Source organism: Mirounga angustirostris, unplaced genomic scaffold, assembly GCF_029215605.1.
Source record: "Mirounga angustirostris isolate CCGP_5_RB_7025 unplaced genomic scaffold, mMirAng1.0.hap1 SCAF_9, whole genome shotgun sequence".
Taxonomy (NCBI): Eukaryota; Metazoa; Chordata; class Mammalia; order Carnivora; family Phocidae; genus Mirounga; species Mirounga angustirostris.
The window spans coordinates 29,848,270-29,867,898 of NW_026991717.1; the positions used below are offsets into that span (position 1 = coordinate 29,848,270).

Sequence of the window (19,629 nt, forward strand, 5' to 3'; positions counted from 1 at the left end):
TATAAGATACTCATAAATTCTGTAAGCTCTATTTTCTTCCTTGGGTAAGACAACTGGTTTTAGAACACCATGATCTTACTTTTTCATTATGCTTTGTTGTGTTGACAGTAAAGCAATTTGCATAGCCACTTTGCCTCATGGAAAACACTGGGTTTTAGAAGAGCATATTCCCCAGTGCTTATGGAAATGCTGAAATGGAGTCTTTCCGCTCTGAGGATTTCCAGTCTGATCAGATAAACTCGAGATGAGTCCTGATGTTACTGGGGAAGCAGCAGAAAGCAAAGAGAGGTTGCTTGATTTCTGGAGAGGAAATGGGTTTTCCTATGTAGAGCATCACTATTTTCTTCAGTCAGAAATCTCATAATTAAAAAGCATCCAAGAAGTAAGAAGTCTACTCTATTCCATTCAAGCAGGATTTTATTTTTTTTTATTTTTTTAAAGATTTTATTTATTTATTTGAGAGAGAGAATGAGATAGAGAGAGCATGAGAGGGGGGAGGGTCAGAGGGAGAAGCAGACTCCCTGCTGAGCAGGGAGCCCGATGCAGGACTCTATCCCAGGACTCCAGGATCAGAACTGGCTTATTTATCTCTCTTTGACTGACCTTGTAAGCTACTTAGTTGTGAAATGCGTTTTTTGTTATAGTATTCTTAACTTAGTATTCTTTAAAATGAGATTTTTTTTTTCAGTGTCAACAATCTTGAATCATAAAAGAAGTTCACAGTCAGCTTACTTTAAGATACTTTATTTTCATTGGTCTCTTTTTCTCTCCGTAGTGGCAGCCATTGCAAGAGTTTTAATTTTATTAAGAAAATGGTTCACAATCCATGAGTTAATCCATCCCCTTTCCAAACTGGACCAGAGTTCACAGTTGCTGGCCAGGCACACTCCCATAGGACCTTCATCTGTGAACCCTTCATCTGTAGCTCCCTTTGGCCTTATTTGCACCCAGTTTCCCCACATAGAAGGTGTAAGGGGTCCTAAAGTTAGGTCCCACAAGGCAGGCCTTGCTTGGGTAAGTGAGGTGGAATAGTGGCTACTCGATACTGATCTAGGAGAGGGTCAGGGAGTCACTTCTCCAGCATCAACTCTAGCCTATATTGTGATTTCTACTTGTAAATATAGTATGTACTCATTGTAAAATGCTTAAGCATTACATAAATATAGAAGGTAGAAGGTCAGTGACTAGAATCTTTAGTAATCTTACCCTCAGCAATAGTCAGTAAATAGTTTGGTATGAATTCTAAATTTTTTAATGTGGATACTGAAATGTTACTGTTTGTCAACAATACTATACGTAGATGCCTATGGTTTGCAGGGCCTTTTTTTATTCCACGGGGTAATGGATCTTGCATTCTTAGAGGCCCGTGAATGGCCTACTTCTAGATATGTGTTATTCAGCCACAATGGGAGCTAGGTGAGAGGAGCCCTGTAACCAGGGGAAGAGGCAAGGGACTAATGTGTGGTGGGTAGGAACTGGGCATGATCCATGTCCTATGATAGGTATTTTTACATTCTGTATCTCTTTTAACCCTTTGCAATTATCCTTCGTGGTTAACTGTGTATAGATGAAGAGAGACAGAGTCCAAGGTCCAGGAGATTTAAGGAGCCAAGCTGAGATGCAAGCCCAGATCAGTGTGGCTCAGATTCAGGGCTTTTTCGTTTTGATTGCAGAACGAAGAGCGCTTTGCCTCCGCCCATCCACACTGACCTCCTTGCTGTTCCCCCGCCTCAGAGCCTTAACACTCACTAGTGGTTCTCTCTCCTAGAATGCCCTTCCCACAGATATCTGCTTTGTTTGCTCCCTCACCTCCTTTTGGCTTTGCTCAAAGTCTGACTACTTCTTTAAAACTAAGCACTCTCCCAAAAGCATTCTTAGCCCTCCTCCCTGCTTTGTTTTCATTCATAGTCCCTCTGCTAGTTTATTTTACTACTTAGTTTATTTACCTTACGAATTGGTTGTTTTGTTTATTGTCCATCTCCCCCAGGGAATGAATGCTCCAGAGCACAGGGATTTTGTCTATTTTGTTCACTCCCCGAACCCTGATGTTGTACAAAAGAACTGACAAGTCACTGTGATATCCTTGAATCTCTCTAGCCTCCTACCCTCCTTGTTTTTGTTAGCCCTTAAACTTCCCCATAGTGAGCAGTGAAACTCTAAAATGCAGAGACTCTATGTGTGTGTTTGGAGGAATAGCAAAGGAAGTAGAGAAGAATCAGGAGGGATCTTGTCTTAACTGGGTGTCAGGGAGAGAGAAACCTCCCAGATAGACAAAGGAAGATGAAAAAAAAGTCACCTGAGAGCTGGGATGTGTGACAAGGCAGCAAAAGGTACATGGGGAGATGGCCAGGGATGAAGAGGAGACCAGTTCAGGTTTCCCTCTATTTGGTGTACATAATGTTTTTTGAAGACTTCCAAAGAAGAAGACACCAGATTCCACCAACTTTCCTAGTGGCCTAAGTTGCTAGAAAGGAAAAAGAATCGATGGACATTCACACAGGTAGGCTAATCACTGCACTACCAGCATCAAACTGTTGCACTTTTTAAAGATTAAATACCTGTTGGTATCTTTCCTGTTTAAGCCAGAGTGTGAGAGTTCATTGCCAAAGCACTTAGCTCGCGTGTCTGAGTTTTGGCAGGAAGCACGTACCAACAGCATCACAGCCTGAGATTCTTTTGGCCCAAGCAGTCCCAGACTCATGGTTACCTTTCATACATCTTTTGTTTGCAGTAGTTCTTGGGCCGGAGCAAAATGATGGGTATTGGGGGGAATAATTCAGACTTAGAACACTTTAGAATTGAGTACACTGGGATGCTGGAGGAAGTTCATGGTTATGGGATAAAGTCAGTGAAACTGCTCCTCAGCCACAGAGAGCCCTCCTCCTCCTCCTCTCTCCTCCTCTCTCCTCCTCTCTCCTCCTCTCTCCTCCTCGGTGGCTTTAATTGCTGCCCTAGGCAGTCTGAATTACCCGCCAGTAGAGAATTCCCCTTCGAAAAAAATGTAGCCTCCCTAAAACTGCTTTTAATTTGTCATAAAAAGTACTAAGTAGCTAGAACAGGGGTTGATAACTCAGGTTCCTACAGCTCATTAAAACAAAGAATTTTAGTAAGTATTCTGCCCTTTACAGCCCAGGTTTTTGGAAGTCCTGGCTGCAATCAGGCAGCTGTTCTCTGGATTTCCATCTAAAACCGTAACACACGTTGCTTTTGGCTGCTCTCTCTTGGCTTAAAACAGATCTGAAATGAGTTCTTTCATCTGTGATGCCCTCATGGTCGTCTCCTACCTTAGTTACCAAACTGCCATCCCCTAGGGCCCAGCCAATGCGGTATATAAGGTCAAGAGGTCCAGTAACCTTTCTCCATAACAATGTCCCTTCAAACAGTTAAATCTTTGAATTGTACCTCAATTTGATGCAGTGTTTTTAATAAACAATTTCTGTGACACTTGCTAATTCTCCTTTAACCATGCCTACTGCAATTTGTTAGTCTTGCCCTTCAAAACAAAAGAACAGGGTGAAATACATCGTAGTCCCTCAAAGAAAGTGTTCCACTGTTTGGGGGCATAGTCTCAAAAGAAAAGGTTGGGAATTTCTCTCCCATCTCTCCCTGTCCTTTCATTGTCAGTTTCTTTCCTGGGGCTCTCTCTGTTGTCACTCCTCCCATGATGTCCTACAAGGAACGCCTGTCCCTACCCCTCTACTGAAATGGAACTCTTAAAGGTCACCCATGATTGCCTAATCACAGATCCAGTGGCTGTTTCTCACATTTCATTCCTGATGGCTCAGCAACATCTGACCCTATCGACTTCTTCTACTCCTTGAAATGCTCTGTTGGCAGCACACTCCCAAATGTGTCTGGTCTTTTCCTCTGCTCTCATCGTTCCTATCCTATCGGGAGGCAGTCTGGAGAAGTGGTTAAGAGTGTGGGCTCAATGGGTTTGAATCCTGGCTCTAGTACTTGCTAACTGTGTGACTTGAGTGAGTTATTTAACCCCCCCAAGCCTCAGTTTCTTCATCTGTAAAATGGGAAGAAGAGTAGCTAGGCCATAGGGCTGTCAAGAAGAAATTAAATGAATGTGCCTAGTAAAGAGTAAGCACTTAGTAAATGTCATCTTTGATCATTATAACTTCCTGTTTGGATACCTCCCGAGGCTCCCTTGTATCTGCAGGATAAAACTGTAACTTTCGCTTATAACTAGCTTACTTACTGCCCCCAACCTTTCCTAGTGTGTGCCCACTTCCAAGCCTTTATGCACTCCCCACTTGAGGATCATCTTCACCCCTTCCTGCCCTGCCCTTCTTTAGCTGGCCAGAGGAGGGAGAATGCTGAAGGCTGTGCCTGCCTGCCTCGAGGCCCTGAGCATTGGCTGTGTGTAATGGAAGCCATCCTCCCTTGGGCACTCAGCCTATCTCTCTCAGGCAAATTATAAATTACTTAAGGACACCAGCTGTGATTTATACTTTTTAAAAATATCCTTCTCAGCATTTAGCGCTATATACATACTAGGAATTTAACTCCTGTCTTCTAGCTGCCAAAACATGATAGCTTTTCTTGGTCCTTCCAGAATCATTTTTCCTCCTAAACTGAAACTTGTATTGATCAGTCCTAAAGCCTATGTAAGCTTTATTTGGGAAACTTGAGTCAACACTACAGGGAGAGTTAACCACCTCAGAACCTTTGGAATGAGGAGGGATATATAGAAATCACTAAAATAATGGGAGCACAGGGAGTAACTTAATTCTTTTTAAAAGGAGTTTGAAATTCTCCCAACCTGTGAAGCTGTTAGGATTTTATACAGTGTTTGGGACTTTTTTCTGTCCTGATGCCATCCTGTCCAAGCAAAATGAGTGCCAGTTGCACTACCACCCTCCACCCCAGCTGTGATCATCAAAAATGCTCCAAATATTGCTGAATGTCCTCTAGGGTACACAAAATCATCCCCATTTGAGAACCACTGCTCTTTAGGATCAATCCAGAAAACTCAGTATGTTCCCAATTCACAGAATATCAGAATTTGGATAGTTTGGATCAAATGAAGATGAAAATTATAATAGACATGAAAGATAAACTTGGGTTTGAAATTACTAACATAGAGAAAATTTAGCATCTACAGATCTTTGGTACATAACCCCATTGTAAGTTGAAAATGTTGTTAAGTGGAAAATGCATTTAATACATCTAGCCTACCACCGGATATCATAGCTTACCATAGCTCACCTTAAACATGCTTAAAACACTTATATTAGCCTACAGTTGGATAAGATCATCTAATGCAAAGCCTATTTTATAATAAAGTGTTGAATATCTCATGTAATTTATTGAATACTCTAGGTGAACAGAGTAATTGTTGTATGGGTACTGAATGGCTGTACACGTGTTGGTTGTTTACCCTGGCGGTCTTGTGGCTGACTGGGAGCTGCCACTCGCATATCACTGGCCTGGGAAAAGATCCAAATTCAAAATTTGAAGTATGGTTTCTACTGAATGCATACTGCTTTTGCACCATCATGAAATCAAAAGATCATAGATTGAACCATTACAGTTAGGGGACCCTCTGTATAAGCAGTTACGGATTGTATCATGAGTAAGGAGAAGTAAACCAATAAAGTAGTTACAGAAATTCAGACCGTCATACTCCTCAAGGTCTTGGGTCTGAAAACAACAATGCCAATGCAGTACTCCAATCATCCTTGGGATATTTTTGTTGGAATTTTATTTAAGTGCCCAAAATACTTTTCTACTTTTGACAATAAGTATATTAAATCATAAAATAATGACTCCAATTACCATTGGAGGGAATTATATTTGACCTGAGGTAAGCTGGCTCTCCCTACCAGAGGCTGCTTCTGACCCCAAAGCTGCTCTGAGACAGCATGCTCAGGTGCTTCAGGGATGAAGTAGGAATGCCGAGGTACTTTGTGCTTTGGTGAAGGGCCCCACTTGCTCATAAACCTTCGTGGTTGTTAGAAAATCTAGCTGTAGACTTCTGATTTAAAGCCCACCTCCAATTGACATTCACCATTACGTTCTGTCTAAATGCAGTAGCACAGATTGCATGTGATCCTCAAAGGCTGAAAGTAACAGTTAAACATACTACTTTCTGAAAAAAAAAAAGAATTAAGGCTCCAACCTTGTGAGAGACCTGCTTTGGCTCATAATTGCCTTTGAAAAGGGAAAGCATACAGACCTTCAAGATGATCACTGGCCAATAGTCTAGAAATAGGCCTTGTACAGTTGCTTGAATCTGGGAGGCAAGGTAGAATTACTCATTCCACAGACAACTGTGAACATCTTCTGTGTTCCAGATTTGTGCTAAGGAACTCCAGAGACCATGATGGACTGAATTGTGTTGCCCCTCCGCAAAATGCATATGTTGAATCCCTAACCCCCAACATCACTAGAGATAGGGTCTTCAGAAGGTACTTAAGGTTAAATGAGGTCATAAGGAGGGATCCTAATCTAATAGTACTATGGCCTTCTAAGAAGAGGAAGAGAGGGGTGCCTGGCTGGCTCAATCAGAAGAGCATACAACTCTTGATCTCAGGGTCGTGAGTTCGAGCTCCATGTTGGGTGTAGAGATTACTAAAGAAAAATAATAAATTTTTAAAAAAGAGGAAGAAGAAGAGAATGAAAGAGAAAGAAGGTGGCCATCTGCAAGCCAGGAAGAGGGTTCTGGCCAGAATCTGACCCTAACCTTGGATTTCTAGCCTCCAGAACTGTGAGAAAAAAAAGTTCTCTTGTTTAAGCCACTCAGTATATGTATTTGTTTTCACAGCCTTAGCTAACACATTCTGCATCCTCATTGTACAGACGAGGAAACTGGACCCAGAGAGGCAAATGACTTGCCCAAAGTCAAGTTGCTAGTTAGTGGCAGAACTAGAACTTAGAACCTAGTTTTCCTGACTAGTCTGTTGTACATTCCCCATTTCCGTACCACCTCAGGTCATATAGGCTCCTGTTCATTATCTCTAGAACCTGTGGCTCACCTCTTCTCTAAGTATCGGGGTCCTTATACCTGCCCTGTTTATCTCAGGATTGTTGTGAGGATTGATTAGATGGTACAAAAAAGACAATTTAAGTTTCTAAACAGAATATTTTACAGATGTAAGTATCACACTCAACTCAGATTTTGCCCAATTATCAGGAATCTATCTGCCTTTGAAAATTGTTCTTTTTTTTATTTAAACACCTGAAACTTAGCCTTAATTGCTGAAATGAGGTAGTTCTTGAAAGTGTAACCAGAAAGCTCTGCGGTCTACAGACAAAAGTTATAAATAAAGTCATTTCTAGTTGTAACCACACTGAGACTGTTACTTGTTATTCTCCTTTTCCAAGGGTAAAATTCTAAATTTTGAAAAGAAGCATCAGATTAAGGCATAAGAATTTCTAGAGTTTAGCCCATATGCTGTTCCATCTACTAGAAGTGTAACCCTGGACAAGTCACTTCACTCTTCTGAGTCCTGGCATCCTTTCCTGTCAGATAATGGGGTTAGACTTTGTGGTTTAGGGATCCCAGAATAATTACTCTGAACTGTGCAATGCCTTAAAACAGCAGGACAAAGTAATTCACACAGTGTTCTTGCTTCACAGATTATACTTTGGTTATAGTTGTTGGAAAAGTCAAGCATAGATGAATGGCATTTGGCAGGAGTACATCTGAAACCCTTAATTATACACTGTAGGCAGCTCTGTAGCTTGGTCTGTGTCAAAAGACACCACATTATCAAATGACACAGTGTAGAGATGTTCGGAGTTTTTGCAACAGCTTGTTCATCTGTAGCATGATTTGCGTGTGTCAGGTAGCATCCACAGTCTGCGTTTGAAAATCTGAACACTCCTATATTTAAAGACCTCCTGTCCAGTTCCTTTGGAAATGAGTCCATTAAAATTGATGACACTTAGTGGGGAGTTTGGGGTTCATAGCTGGTGACACATATGGTTAATTTTCAGATATTTATGTAGTTAAATACTATACGAGGTATAATGGTTTTCTTCCCCCTTCATCTGTTTTGCCTAACCCCCCACCCCGCACCCTTCTGGCAACCACCAGTTTGTTCTCTATATGAGTCTATTCCTGTGTTTGTGTAAGTTATGTAAGTTTTAGCTGTAAGTTTTATTTTTTTTAAAGATTTTATTTATTTATTTAACAGAGAGACAGAGAGAGAGACAGCAAGAGAGGGAACATAAGCGGGGGGGAGGGGGAGAGGGAGAAGCAGGCTCCCCGCTGAGCAGGGAGCCCTACATGGGGCTTGATCCCAGGACCCTGAGATCATGACCTGAGCTGAAGGCAGACGCTTAATGACTGGGCCACCCAGGTGCCCCTAGGTGTAAGTTTTATATACAGCTTTTGATGTATTTCTATTATAGAAGTAATACATAAAAAACACACATAAGTAATACATAAATTGGAAACACTTTTAGCAATAAAGGAAAAAATCATCTATAATGCTACTGTAGTTATTTACCTTTTGTGCCTATCCTTTGAGACATATCCATGATTTTTTAAAATTTTAATTATGGTTACATACACATAACAAAATATACCATTTTAACCATCTTTATGTGCAGAGTTAAGTGACCTCAAATACATTCACATTGTTATGCTATCATCAATACCACCCATCTCCGGAACTCTTGTCATCTCACAAAACTAAAACTTTGTACCCATTAAACACAAAAATTCTACTCTGTTACATCTCCACCCACACAATTTATGTTATTGATGTCACAATTTCCTCTTTATACCATATTATATTTTATATTTTAAGGTATTATACAGGCAGTTTAATAACTTGCTGAGGACAGCAAGGAGGCCTGTGTAAGGGGAGTGCTGTGAAAAGGGGATAGGAAATAAAACTGGGAAGGGAGTTCATAGGGCCTTGTATTCCATGGTGAGAATTTAGATTTTATTTAAAGTTTGTTGAGACACCTTTGGATAGTTGAGGGCAGAGGAACGACATGATTTAATTTGTTTTGGAAGGTGTACTTGGTTGCTGTATGGATGTAGACAGCAGGGGTAGGATAGGAAACAGGAGAGTAGTGAGGAGGCTATTTCGGTAACCCAGGTGAGAGAGGACAGTGACTTCCCTCTCAGTGGAAGGGGGGCAAGTGGTTGGATTCCAGATATATTTTGAAGCTAGAGCCGGTAGGATATGCCGATGGATTGGGTGTGGGATAGGAGAGAAAGAGAGGAGCCAAGGTGGACATCAATGTTTTGGGCCTGAGCAACTGGAAGGAGGAAGTTGCCATTTTTTGAGGTAGAGATGGAGGAGGAGGAGATTTTTAGGTGGGGGGAAATAAAGAGTTGTGTTTCAGTGTTCATTTTTACAGTCTATTAGATGTCTAACTGAAGATGTCAGGTAAGCAGTTGGATATGCAAATCTGGATTTCAGGGGAAAGGATGGGGCTGGAGATGAAAATTTTGAAGACAGCCTTTGTGGATGACATTTTAACCATGAGATTGAGTGAGTTCATCTAGGCCCTGGCAGGGAGGATAGATGGGTAAGATAAAAGGTCTGAATAAAGAGCCCTGGGGCATGTGGACATTTAGAGGTCAAGAGGAGGAGGACAAGGACCTAGCAAAGAAAACTGAGAAAAAACATCCGGTGAGGAGAGAGAAAAACCAGATGGTATGGTCTCCTGAAAGTGGAGAGAGTGTTTCAAGAAGGAGGAATGAGTGATCAGTTGTGTCTGTGTCTAAGGTGGTTGAAGTTTATATTTAGCAATATGAAGATCATGGCTTGTAGTTGAAATGTGACTCCAGTCAGGGTCTTCCTTCTTTTTTTCGTTTTTTACAGTCTTGAGGTTATTTATTTATTTATTTGTTTTTACACTTACCATGCCATGAATTCATAGAGAATGGGTTCCAGGTGCTTAGGCTCCTTTCAGTTGGTTCTCACAAAGTGTATTGCTCTGATTGGAGCAAGCTGGAACTTCAGTTGCACCCAAGCACCTTTCTGTTTGGCTTCCTTCTTTTTCTGATCATTTTCCTTCACACACTTCAGGAAACTGTGTTGGTTCTTAGAGCACTTAATATGCTCAATACATAAATTAATTCTCTTGGCAAGAATCTTGCCCTTAACTTGTTTGTTTATAACAATGCCAACCGCATGCTGGGTAACATTGTAGACTCTTCCAGTTTTGCCATGGTAATGTTTATGGTGCGTTCCTTTTTGAACACTGCCCATTTCCTTGATGTCCATGATATCACCTTTCTTGTGGATTTGCGTGTATGTGGCCAAAGGAACAACTCCATGTTTTCTAAAAGGCCTAGAGAACGTATAGCGGGTACCTCTCCTCTCTTTGTGTTGGTCATTTTGGTGCATTACTGAAAGATGGTGGTTCCCACCAGTCTTCTTGCCAGAAAATCACTTCTCTCGGGGCCCCTGGGTGGCTCAGTCGTTAAGCGTCTGCCTTCAGCTCGGGTCATGATCCCGGGGTCCTGGGATCGAGCCCCACATCGGGCTCCCTGCTCCACGGGAGGCCTGCTTCTCCCTCTCCCACTCCCCCTGCTTGTGTTCCCTCTCTCGCTGTGTCTCTCTCTGTCAAATAAATAAATAAAATCTTAAAAAAAAAAAAAGAAAATCACTTCTCTCATTTCCTGACTGTGTCTTACCAGTTATCAGTTAGGTGAGAGAACGTTCCCTTCTAGTTGAATGTTAAATATCTCATCCTCCAGGAGACAGTCACCTAATTTTCTTTTTTTTTTTTTTAAGATTTTATTTATTTATTCATGAGAGAGAGAGAGAGACAGACAGAGGCAGAGGGAGAAGCAGGCTCCCCGTGGAGCCGGGAGCCCGATGCGGGACTTGATCCCAGGACCCCGGGATCATGACCTGAGCCGAAGGCAGACGCTTAACCGACTGAGCCACCCGACAGTCACCTAATTTTCTAAGTCAGTTGACCCAAAACAGATATCCTCTCTTCTCTTGGGCCCTCCAAGAAAACCAGTGGGTTTTTTTGTGGTTTTTTGTTGTGGTTTTTTTTTTCCTGGCTTAGCATACAGAACAGTGTTAGTTTGTTATGGACTCTAATCTGCACTCTAACAATTAAGAATTCCCCTTGGGGTGCCTGGATGGCTCAGTCGTTAAGCGTCTGCCTTCGGCTCAGGTCATGATCCCAGGGTCCTGGGATCGAGCCCCGCATTGGGCTCCCTGCTCAGCAGGAAGTCTGCTTCTCCCACTCCCACTCCCCCTGCTTGTGTTTCCTCTCTCTGTGTCAAATAAATAAATAAAATCTTAAAAAAAAAAAAAAAAAGAATTCCCCTTACATTCATCAACCAACAATTATTTAACAAAATTCCAACAATATACTATATTGTATTCATTGAGTGTTATTTGAGAGCTTGTTTGGAGGTTGTAGCAGGGGAGGGCAGCTACTCGTATACCCTTGACCGAAAAACAGTCCTCCTCTATCGGGGAAGGTCGTCCTCTTCGACCGAGCATGCAGCTTTGGGAGGGATGCACATGGAGCGGTGAGGGAGGAAGGGGACAACCGCCTATCCAGCCAGATCAGCCGCATCAACCCTGGCGATCAATGGGGTGACAGATGTCACAGCCAGATCTCCCTCACATCCATCATTGAATGTTATTTGAAAAAGAAAATCCCACTCAGGAAGAGTTTACCAAGTCCCAGGCAGAAATGATTCCTCTGGGTGGGGCAGGAAGAGCTCACAAAGGAAGACAGGATCATGAGATGTGAGGGTAAGAAAGTATGGGGGGTTCCCAGGAAGGTGGGTCATTAGCTGGGCCTGAAAGGGTAGAAAGGATTTGAACAGGTAGGGCAAAAGATAATCACATAAGATGTTTGATACCATAGTCAGAGATGATGCTGATTGTGATTATATTTATACGGACAGATTGGCCTGAAGGGATGGATTCACTGTCAGAAATAATTCACATTGAATCATGTACACATGAAACCCTATCATGTTGACCTGTGCTTGAGAAGCCTTTGGTATCAAGGTTCTGGGTTACCTTTTAGAGGGATGTTGGTAGTATTTAGTGGTAGTGAGGTGCCTTAGAATTTGGAGATAAGATTGCTTTACTTTACCTGTTCAGTCCATTCGTGTATGAGATACTGAAGATAAATCAAGACAGGTCCCAGTCTTCAAAATCCACATATGGCAGTGTGGCAGGCCCTACAATGCCAAAAGGTATCCACCTCAAGTCCTTGGAACCTGTGAGTGTTGCCTTATTTGGAAAAAGGGCCTTTACAGATGTGGTTAAGTAAAGGATTTTGAAATGAGGAGATCATTCTGGATTATCTACCGGTGGTTGGAAAAATACTATCACAAGTGTCCTCAGAAAGGCAGAGAGAGATTAGACACAGAGCAGAGGAGGACATGACAGTGTGACCACAAAGACAGATGAGAATATTGTGGATTCAAGCCAAGGAACACCTGGAGTGACCAGAAGGTGGAAGAAGCAAGGAATGGATTCTCCTCCAGAGAGAAGCACAGCTCTACTGACATACTGATTTTGGACCTTTGGCTTCCAGAACTGTGAGAATGAATTTCTGTTCTTTTAAGCCACCAAGTTTGTGGCAATTTATTATAGCAGCCAGAGGAAATTCATACAGGTGGTATTCGTTATTAGGGGAATAAGCAAATTGTAAATGTGAATTTGGAAGAACCCATTACATTAGTTAAGGTGACCTGGTTTGTAGACTTAGGGAGGCCAGTTCAGAACATAAGTATAATGTAGCAAGTTTAGACTTAATTATTTAACACCTTATTTAGAAGAAAGCTATGTGGGTAGAAGTGGGGCAGTTGGCCCCAAAACATAAACAGAAGCCAGAGACCTAGAAACTTGTAGTGAATGCCGCAGACTTTCAGGCCTGAATTTTGTGGTGCCGGAGACAAATACGTGTGGTAGAGGGAGGGTCACTAGGCTTCTTCATCGCCTGGATGGCATTCCCTCCTCTTTGCTTGCTGGGTGGTACTCTGCCTCCTTGCTTTGATTCCAAGCAGCTTACAGTCACTGATGAGCTTCCAGGTGTGCTGACTTGGCCCTGGTCGTGAACCTGAGTATTTTGGATACTGCAAGAGAAACTTTCTCTTTTTCTCACACACGTGTAGATGAATACATTTGCAGCCTAATTTTTATTTCTTGTGAGTTTGATTAGCATGATTTAGTAATCACGCTTAGGCTAACTCAACCCTGAGACTGACAAAACTAGAGGCCACATCCTGACACTTAGTAAATTTGCCAAGCTAAAGCCATACACAATAAGGCCTTTTGATGTGTAGCCTTTGGGTCTTCCAGATTCTATCTGCTGTTATCATTGAGCCCTCCATGCTACCTCAGGAGACATCACACTTCTCCCTCAATTCAAAATCTAGGAGACATTTTTTCTTGGCACTTATATATATATGGAGGTACCCTAAGGGGCTGCTAGGGGCTGGAGAGCCCTTCAACATGTTTAGGAAGAACAACCTCAGCTCCTGTGTTAGTTTCCTAGGGCTGCTGTAACAAAGTACCACAAAGCTGGTGGCTTAAAAGAACAGAAATTTATTTTCTCACAGTTCCGGGGGCCACAAGCCTAAGATCTAGGTGTTGGCAGAGCCACACTCCCCCCGAAGATTCCAGGGGAGAATCTCTCCTTGCCTCTTCTGGTGGCCCCAGCAGTTCCTTGGCTTGTGGCTGTCTCTGCCTTTATCTTCACATAGCCTTCTCCTCTGTGACTTCTCTTTTGTCTCTTATCAGGACACCTGTCATTGGACTAAGGGTTTACCCTAATCTAGTATGATCTCATCTTATTACAAACTACTTCTAAATAAAGCCGTGTCCTGAGTAGACATAAATTTGGGGGTGGGGAGCAGACACTCTTCAACCCACTATAGCTCCTAAAGCTGGAAAAGATGCCAAGGCTTGACTGAGTCTTAGGTTATGCTAAATAAATATGAGTCAACTGCAGCAACAGACTAAGTAGGTCCCAATTTGTAAGTGCAGACTGTAAGATAATCGTAAAGAAACTTGGTAATAACCAAGAGGCCACCCTATCTGGTGGCAGCAGTGATACACAATCATGTCTCCTGTTAAGATCCCTAAGAGCACCATTCCAAACTGGGCTCTCCTGCCTTGCTCTAATTGCAATCACTCCAGCAGTACTGTTCTCTACAGATGGGGCTGGTTCCCACATCACCTACTGTTCTCTGCTGATGTGGCCACCTGTCTCCTGGCCCAGGACCTTCACAGCTTTGTAGCTTTCCGTGGGATAGGTTTTTCTTTTAGGGCTGCCCCATCCATAATCACTCTACTTACCACTCAAGTTATGATGGCATTTGTGTACTGAGCTCAAAAGGTCACGGGAAGACATGCCTCCATAGTATTCTTCAGCCATACCATTGACTATGGACAAGTCATTGTCCCATCTTTAGTTGGGTTAGCCTGTGATGCGCTCCAGTATTGGTTTCTTTCTGATCCTTTTCAGTAAGAGGATAATGTGTTTTGTGTTGGAATATTACATTCTAGGTTCCCAAATTTCCTTTTTATTCCTCATTCATTCATTTGAGACCTTGGGAGTCACATTATGCAAATTAAACTGCCTCTACCACCTTGCACTGTGCCTAGGCTCACTAAAGATGATGTTCCAGCCATATTGGAGCAAAACATCTGAAACCAGTGGAAAGGGAATAGAGTTACCAGGCTCCCAAGGTGCTGTGGCTTCTTATGGTGGAGTTAGATGGAGTTGGATTCCAATTCTAGGTCAGCCACTCACTGACAGTATAGACCCAGGCGCGCTTCTTAACCTCTCTGAACATAAGTTCTGTAAATATCTGTGAATTGAGCCTAAAACTCTATACTTTGCAGAATTATTATGAAAATTTAGTGGGATGGGGAATGTAGGTGAACACTTCTAGCACCTAATCAGTTGTACGGTCACCACTCCATAAATCTGCTGACTGTGGTCATGAGCAAGATCCATGGCACAGCTGAGAAAAAGGGGCTGACAGCATCACATGGATTCAGGAACATGTCCCCAGTGCCACGTGACTAATAATGTCTCTCCCAACAGTGTGTTTTCTCTAGAGTTTTCCCCATTTTCCTGCCCTTTCTCTCACCTCGAAGAATTGTTCTTCTTTTTCAAAACATTAATAATCTTTGTATTCTTGATTGCGTCCCTTCCCAACTCGGTTTACGTACTTCATCTCTTGATCTCTGTTAGCTGTAGTCCCTCAACACATTTTACATTGTGCCTTTTCTTAAAAACACTCTTCCTTCAATGCTGCAGCCCACTCAGGATACACATAGTCTGTTTCCTTTAGCTGTCAACTTCTTGAACACTTCTAAAATTTATTCATAAATGTCTATTATGCACGACCATGTGCTGGGTACAATGACAGACAATGGGCAGCCATCAGGGCTGTCGGCCAAGGATACTACTACTAGTTCTTCTGCCCCCTGGTCTCAAGCAAGATAGGGACCAAGTCGTCAGCAACTTGTGCTCTGGCCTTTCCCAGCTCTCTGCCCTCATGTGGGGCCATCAGTCTCTGTTCTGTCCTTACCTGCTTAGTTTCAGGTTTTTTTGAACAGTCCCAAGTTCTTTCCCACCACAAGGAGGGAACACACTTCACCTACTTAATTCCTGTGCTTCCTTTTGATCCTAGTTCAAACATTATTTCCTCAGGGAAACCTTCCTTTCATGCCCCCTCCTCTGCCCCATTTAGGACAGATTCATCTTTTACATTCTTATAGACTCATCATTCCTTTTGTTTAGAACACTTAACTCAGTTTCTAATTTTGCATTTATGAGTGTAATTACTTGACTGTCTTTTCCACTCTACCCTAAGCTCTGTGGGAGCCTGGACCATGACTGTTTTTACTCCTCATTCTATGCACAGCTCCTAGCATAGTGTCTCTCTGGAGGTAGGCCATCATTCAGTCGTAGAAGGAACGGGAGAGTGTCTTTCAGGAACTAGTCAGGTAGAGAGAAGGAAATAATGTATTCTAGTACTTCAAGTGGAGTATTATAATGGAGTTAAACCCTGTGCGTCAGGGGAGCAGGGAATAGCAGCAATTAGCTCACAGGGGTGTGGGTGCAGGTGTGAAGTAATCAGCAAACACTTCTGAAAAAATGAGTAGGCATTAGATATGCAAATGAGGAAGAAAATGGCCTTCTGGCAGAGGGGAGGGCTTATGCAAAACTGTGAAAGAACATCATGAGTTGAGGGAACTGAGTTTGGTAGACTGGAGAGAAGTGAGCATGTGGAGACATAGCAAGAGGTGAGGCCGGACAATAGGACAGAAAATGGAGGGCCTTGCCTACGTCGTGTGGAATTTGAACCTGTGTGGGAAAAGCCAGAGGTGAGTTTAAAGTAGGAAAATAGTATGACAGATTTGCATTTTTAAAAAAAACTTCTTTTGATAACTGGAACTCTCAGACATGACTGGTGGAATTATAAAATGGTATAACCACGTTGGAAAGCTGTTTGGCAGCTTCTTACAAAGTTCAGCATACACCTACCCTACAAACTGGCAATTCTACTCCTAGATATTTACCTAAAATTAAAAATATGTATTCAAAAATGACTTCTACAAAAATGCTCATGGCAACTTTTTCATAAGAGCCCAAACTGGAAACAACTCAATTTTTCATCAACAGGTGAACGGAAAAATAAATTGTGGTATATCCATGCAACTGGACACTACTCAGCAATATAAAAGAGCAAACTACTCGTAAATGCAACAACCTAGATGAATCTCACAGACATTATGTTGAACTAAAGAATCCAGACACAAAATAATCTATGCCATGTGATTCCATTTACATAGAGTTTAAGAACAGGCAGAACCAATCTCTGGTACGAGAAATTAGGACAGTATTTGCCTCTGGGTGTCAGGGGTTCCACTGCAAAGAGTCATCAGGGAACTTTCTGGGACAATGGAAATATTCTGTATCTCAATTGGGATGATAGTTCTGTTCAAATCCATCAAGCTGTACACTTTTTTTTAAAGATTTTATTTATTTATTTGACAGAGAGAGACACAGCGAGAGCAGGAACACAAGCAGGGGGAGTGGGAGAGGGAGAAGCAGGCTTCCTGCCGAACAGGGAGCCCGATGTGGGACTTGATCCCAGGACGCTGGGATCATGACCTGAGCCGAAGGCAGACGCTTAATGACTGAGCCACCCAGGCGCCCAAGCTGTACACTTTTAATGTATGTTTTATTGTGTGTAAATTGTGTGTCAATTTTTTTTTACATGTTAGGGAAAAAAGACGTCTTTGGAAGCAGGGTGGAGAATGCTGGAAGAAGGTATTGAGACTTGACTTGGGGAGATTGTATTAATGCAGCTGAGAAATTTTAGGGCCAGGTTTAAGCAGTGGTAGTGGGTATTAGACTCTTTGGTAGTAGAGCTATAATCAGTGGAAACTGAGAAGCAGGTGTTGGGGGAGAGTTTTGGTTACAGGAGATGAGCTGAGTTTCAGAAATGTGAGGTTGTTGTACCTCTGGGGCATCTACAGGTCCAATGGGCAGAACTAAATATGGATCTGGGGGCACCTGGGTGGCTTAGTTGGTTGAGTGTCCGACTCTTGGTTTCGGCTTAGGTCACGATCTCACGGTCATGGGATGGAGCCCTGCATCAGGCTCCACACTCAGGCCAAGTCTGCTTGGGGTTCTGTCTCTCTCCTTCTGTCCCTGCCCTCCACTTGCACACACACTCTCTCTCTTTCCCCTTCTCTCTCAACTAAATAAATAAATGAATATGGGCCTGAAGCCTGGGGAGACTTAGGTTGGAGATAAGGATATGGGTTTGCCTAGAGGTAGGCATCATTGAAATTGTCATGAATAGGAGAGTTTATCCAGTAAGCAGAGAAAAGAGCTAAAAACAGAACCCTTGAATCCTTGACATTTAGAGGGTGATAGTGAACAAGGAGCCCTTGAAGGGATCTGAGGTGATGTTAAAATGTTGCATCATAGGGGCGCCTGGGTGGCTCATTCGTTAAGCGTCTGCCTTCGGCTCAGGTCGTGATCCCAGGGTCCTGGGATCGAGCCCCGCATCGGGCTCCCTGCTCAGCGGGAAGCCTGCTTCTCCCTCTCCCACTCCCTTTGCTTGTGTTCCCTCTCTCGCTGTGTCTCTCTCTGTCAAATAAATAAATAAAATCTTAAAAAAAAAAAAAAGTTGCATCATGGAAGCCCAAAAAGGGGAAAATGATTTAAAGAAGGGTGGATGTCAAATGCTGTAATAGTTAGGTCAGGAAAGAACTGCTCCCTCACCACTCCCTCTCTCCTAAGCCCTTCAAATCTCTACTCCTTTCTCATGCTACTGGAATGTTTTTCCTGAAGGCAGCCAGAGGCCACCACATCTCCAGATCTGGTGACCTGTTCCCCTGCCTCATCTTCATCCTCCCTGCAGCATTCGACATTGCTGACCATTTCCTCGTGCTTGGAATTCTCTCCCCTAGTCCTTTATTGCTCTGCAGGGTTGTTACCCTCACATGACCCTCATCATGGCTCCTCTTCCTACTCCTAAACATGATCATTCCCCAAGGGTGTGTCTTATTTTCTTCCCTCAACATTGAATTGCAGCATCTTCTAGTGGTTAGACCTGTGCTGGGTGCTGACGATACCAGTGAGTAAAGCATAGGCCTGGTGTCCCAGAACTGGACAGCATAGCTAGAAAGGAAGATGGAAACAGATAGCAACAATATTTTAAGTTCAGAAGTTATTAGCAGGGTCCTCTGGGAATGCAGAGGGAACAACTGGGCTTGAAGAACTTAGGAACAAAACAGTAGGAAAGCTATGAAGGGAACAGTGCACTAGAGGGATGGGATCCTCAGAAATTTCTGTGGCTGAAGTGTAGAAAATAATGGGGTTGAAGGGTGAGAGGGGGTTGAAAATGTAAATAAATGTAGAGAGATAAATTGCAAAGTGGTGTGTGTGACCCTAAGGATTTTAAGCGTTCTATATACAGTAGAGAGATAGGGTCTTAAATAGGGAAAGGCATAACAAAAGATAACAAAAGAAAAAATTCTTCTGATAACAACAAAAATTCTTTTGATAACAAAAGAAAAAATTTTTTGGAAGATAACTAGCTGAATGAAGGGTAAAGAGATGGGGGAGAGGGTGTGGGCAGAGAGTCCAGTTAGGAGGCTGTTTCAGTAATCCAAGTGAGGAATAGTGAGGATTTGAATTCAGGTAGCAGTGAGAACAGAGATGATGATGAAATCCCAGAGACATTGCTGCTATAGACTTGGGAAGACTTGGCACCTGGTTGGGAGATGAGGAAGAGGGAAAGGTTGAGGATGACTCCACAGTTCTTAAATAAGGAGATTTGGGTGGATGGTGACTCCATGAACCAAAATTAAAACCACAAGAGCAGAAACAGCCTTTGGACGGAGGTAAGATAATGAATTAAGATTTGGAAATACTAATTTTGAAATTCTTATGCAACATTTGGTTAGAGCTCTGTTTCAACACACAGATGGTGGCTGAAGCCCTAGTGTTAGATGAGCTATTTCAGAAAGCCCATGCAGAGAAAGACCATCAGTGGGCAGAGATGGGACATCAAAAAAATACCAGTTTTGAAGGGTTATGAAGAGGAGGAAAAAACTCAAACGAAATAAAAAGAGAAAGAGGAAAAAAACAAAGAATACATAGTGTCCCCAAAAGCAAGAGAACAGAGAA

General features: G+C 42.6%; 2 protein-coding genes across 5 annotated transcripts in view; one reads left to right on the plus strand and one right to left on the minus strand.

Annotated features, from left to right (window-relative positions):
- TMEM266 (transmembrane protein 266) overlaps positions 1 to 19,629 on the plus strand; it is a 126,030-nt gene that overhangs the window by 2,342 nt on the left and 104,059 nt on the right. The gene's annotated exons all lie outside the window — the stretch shown is intronic.
- LOC123862054 (large ribosomal subunit protein eL21-like) lies at positions 9,885 to 10,325 on the minus strand. Its single transcript, XM_045901706.2, has one exon. It carries the CDS (start codon positions 10,323 to 10,325, stop codon positions 9,885 to 9,887), a length of 441 nt encoding a protein of 146 aa, XP_045757662.1.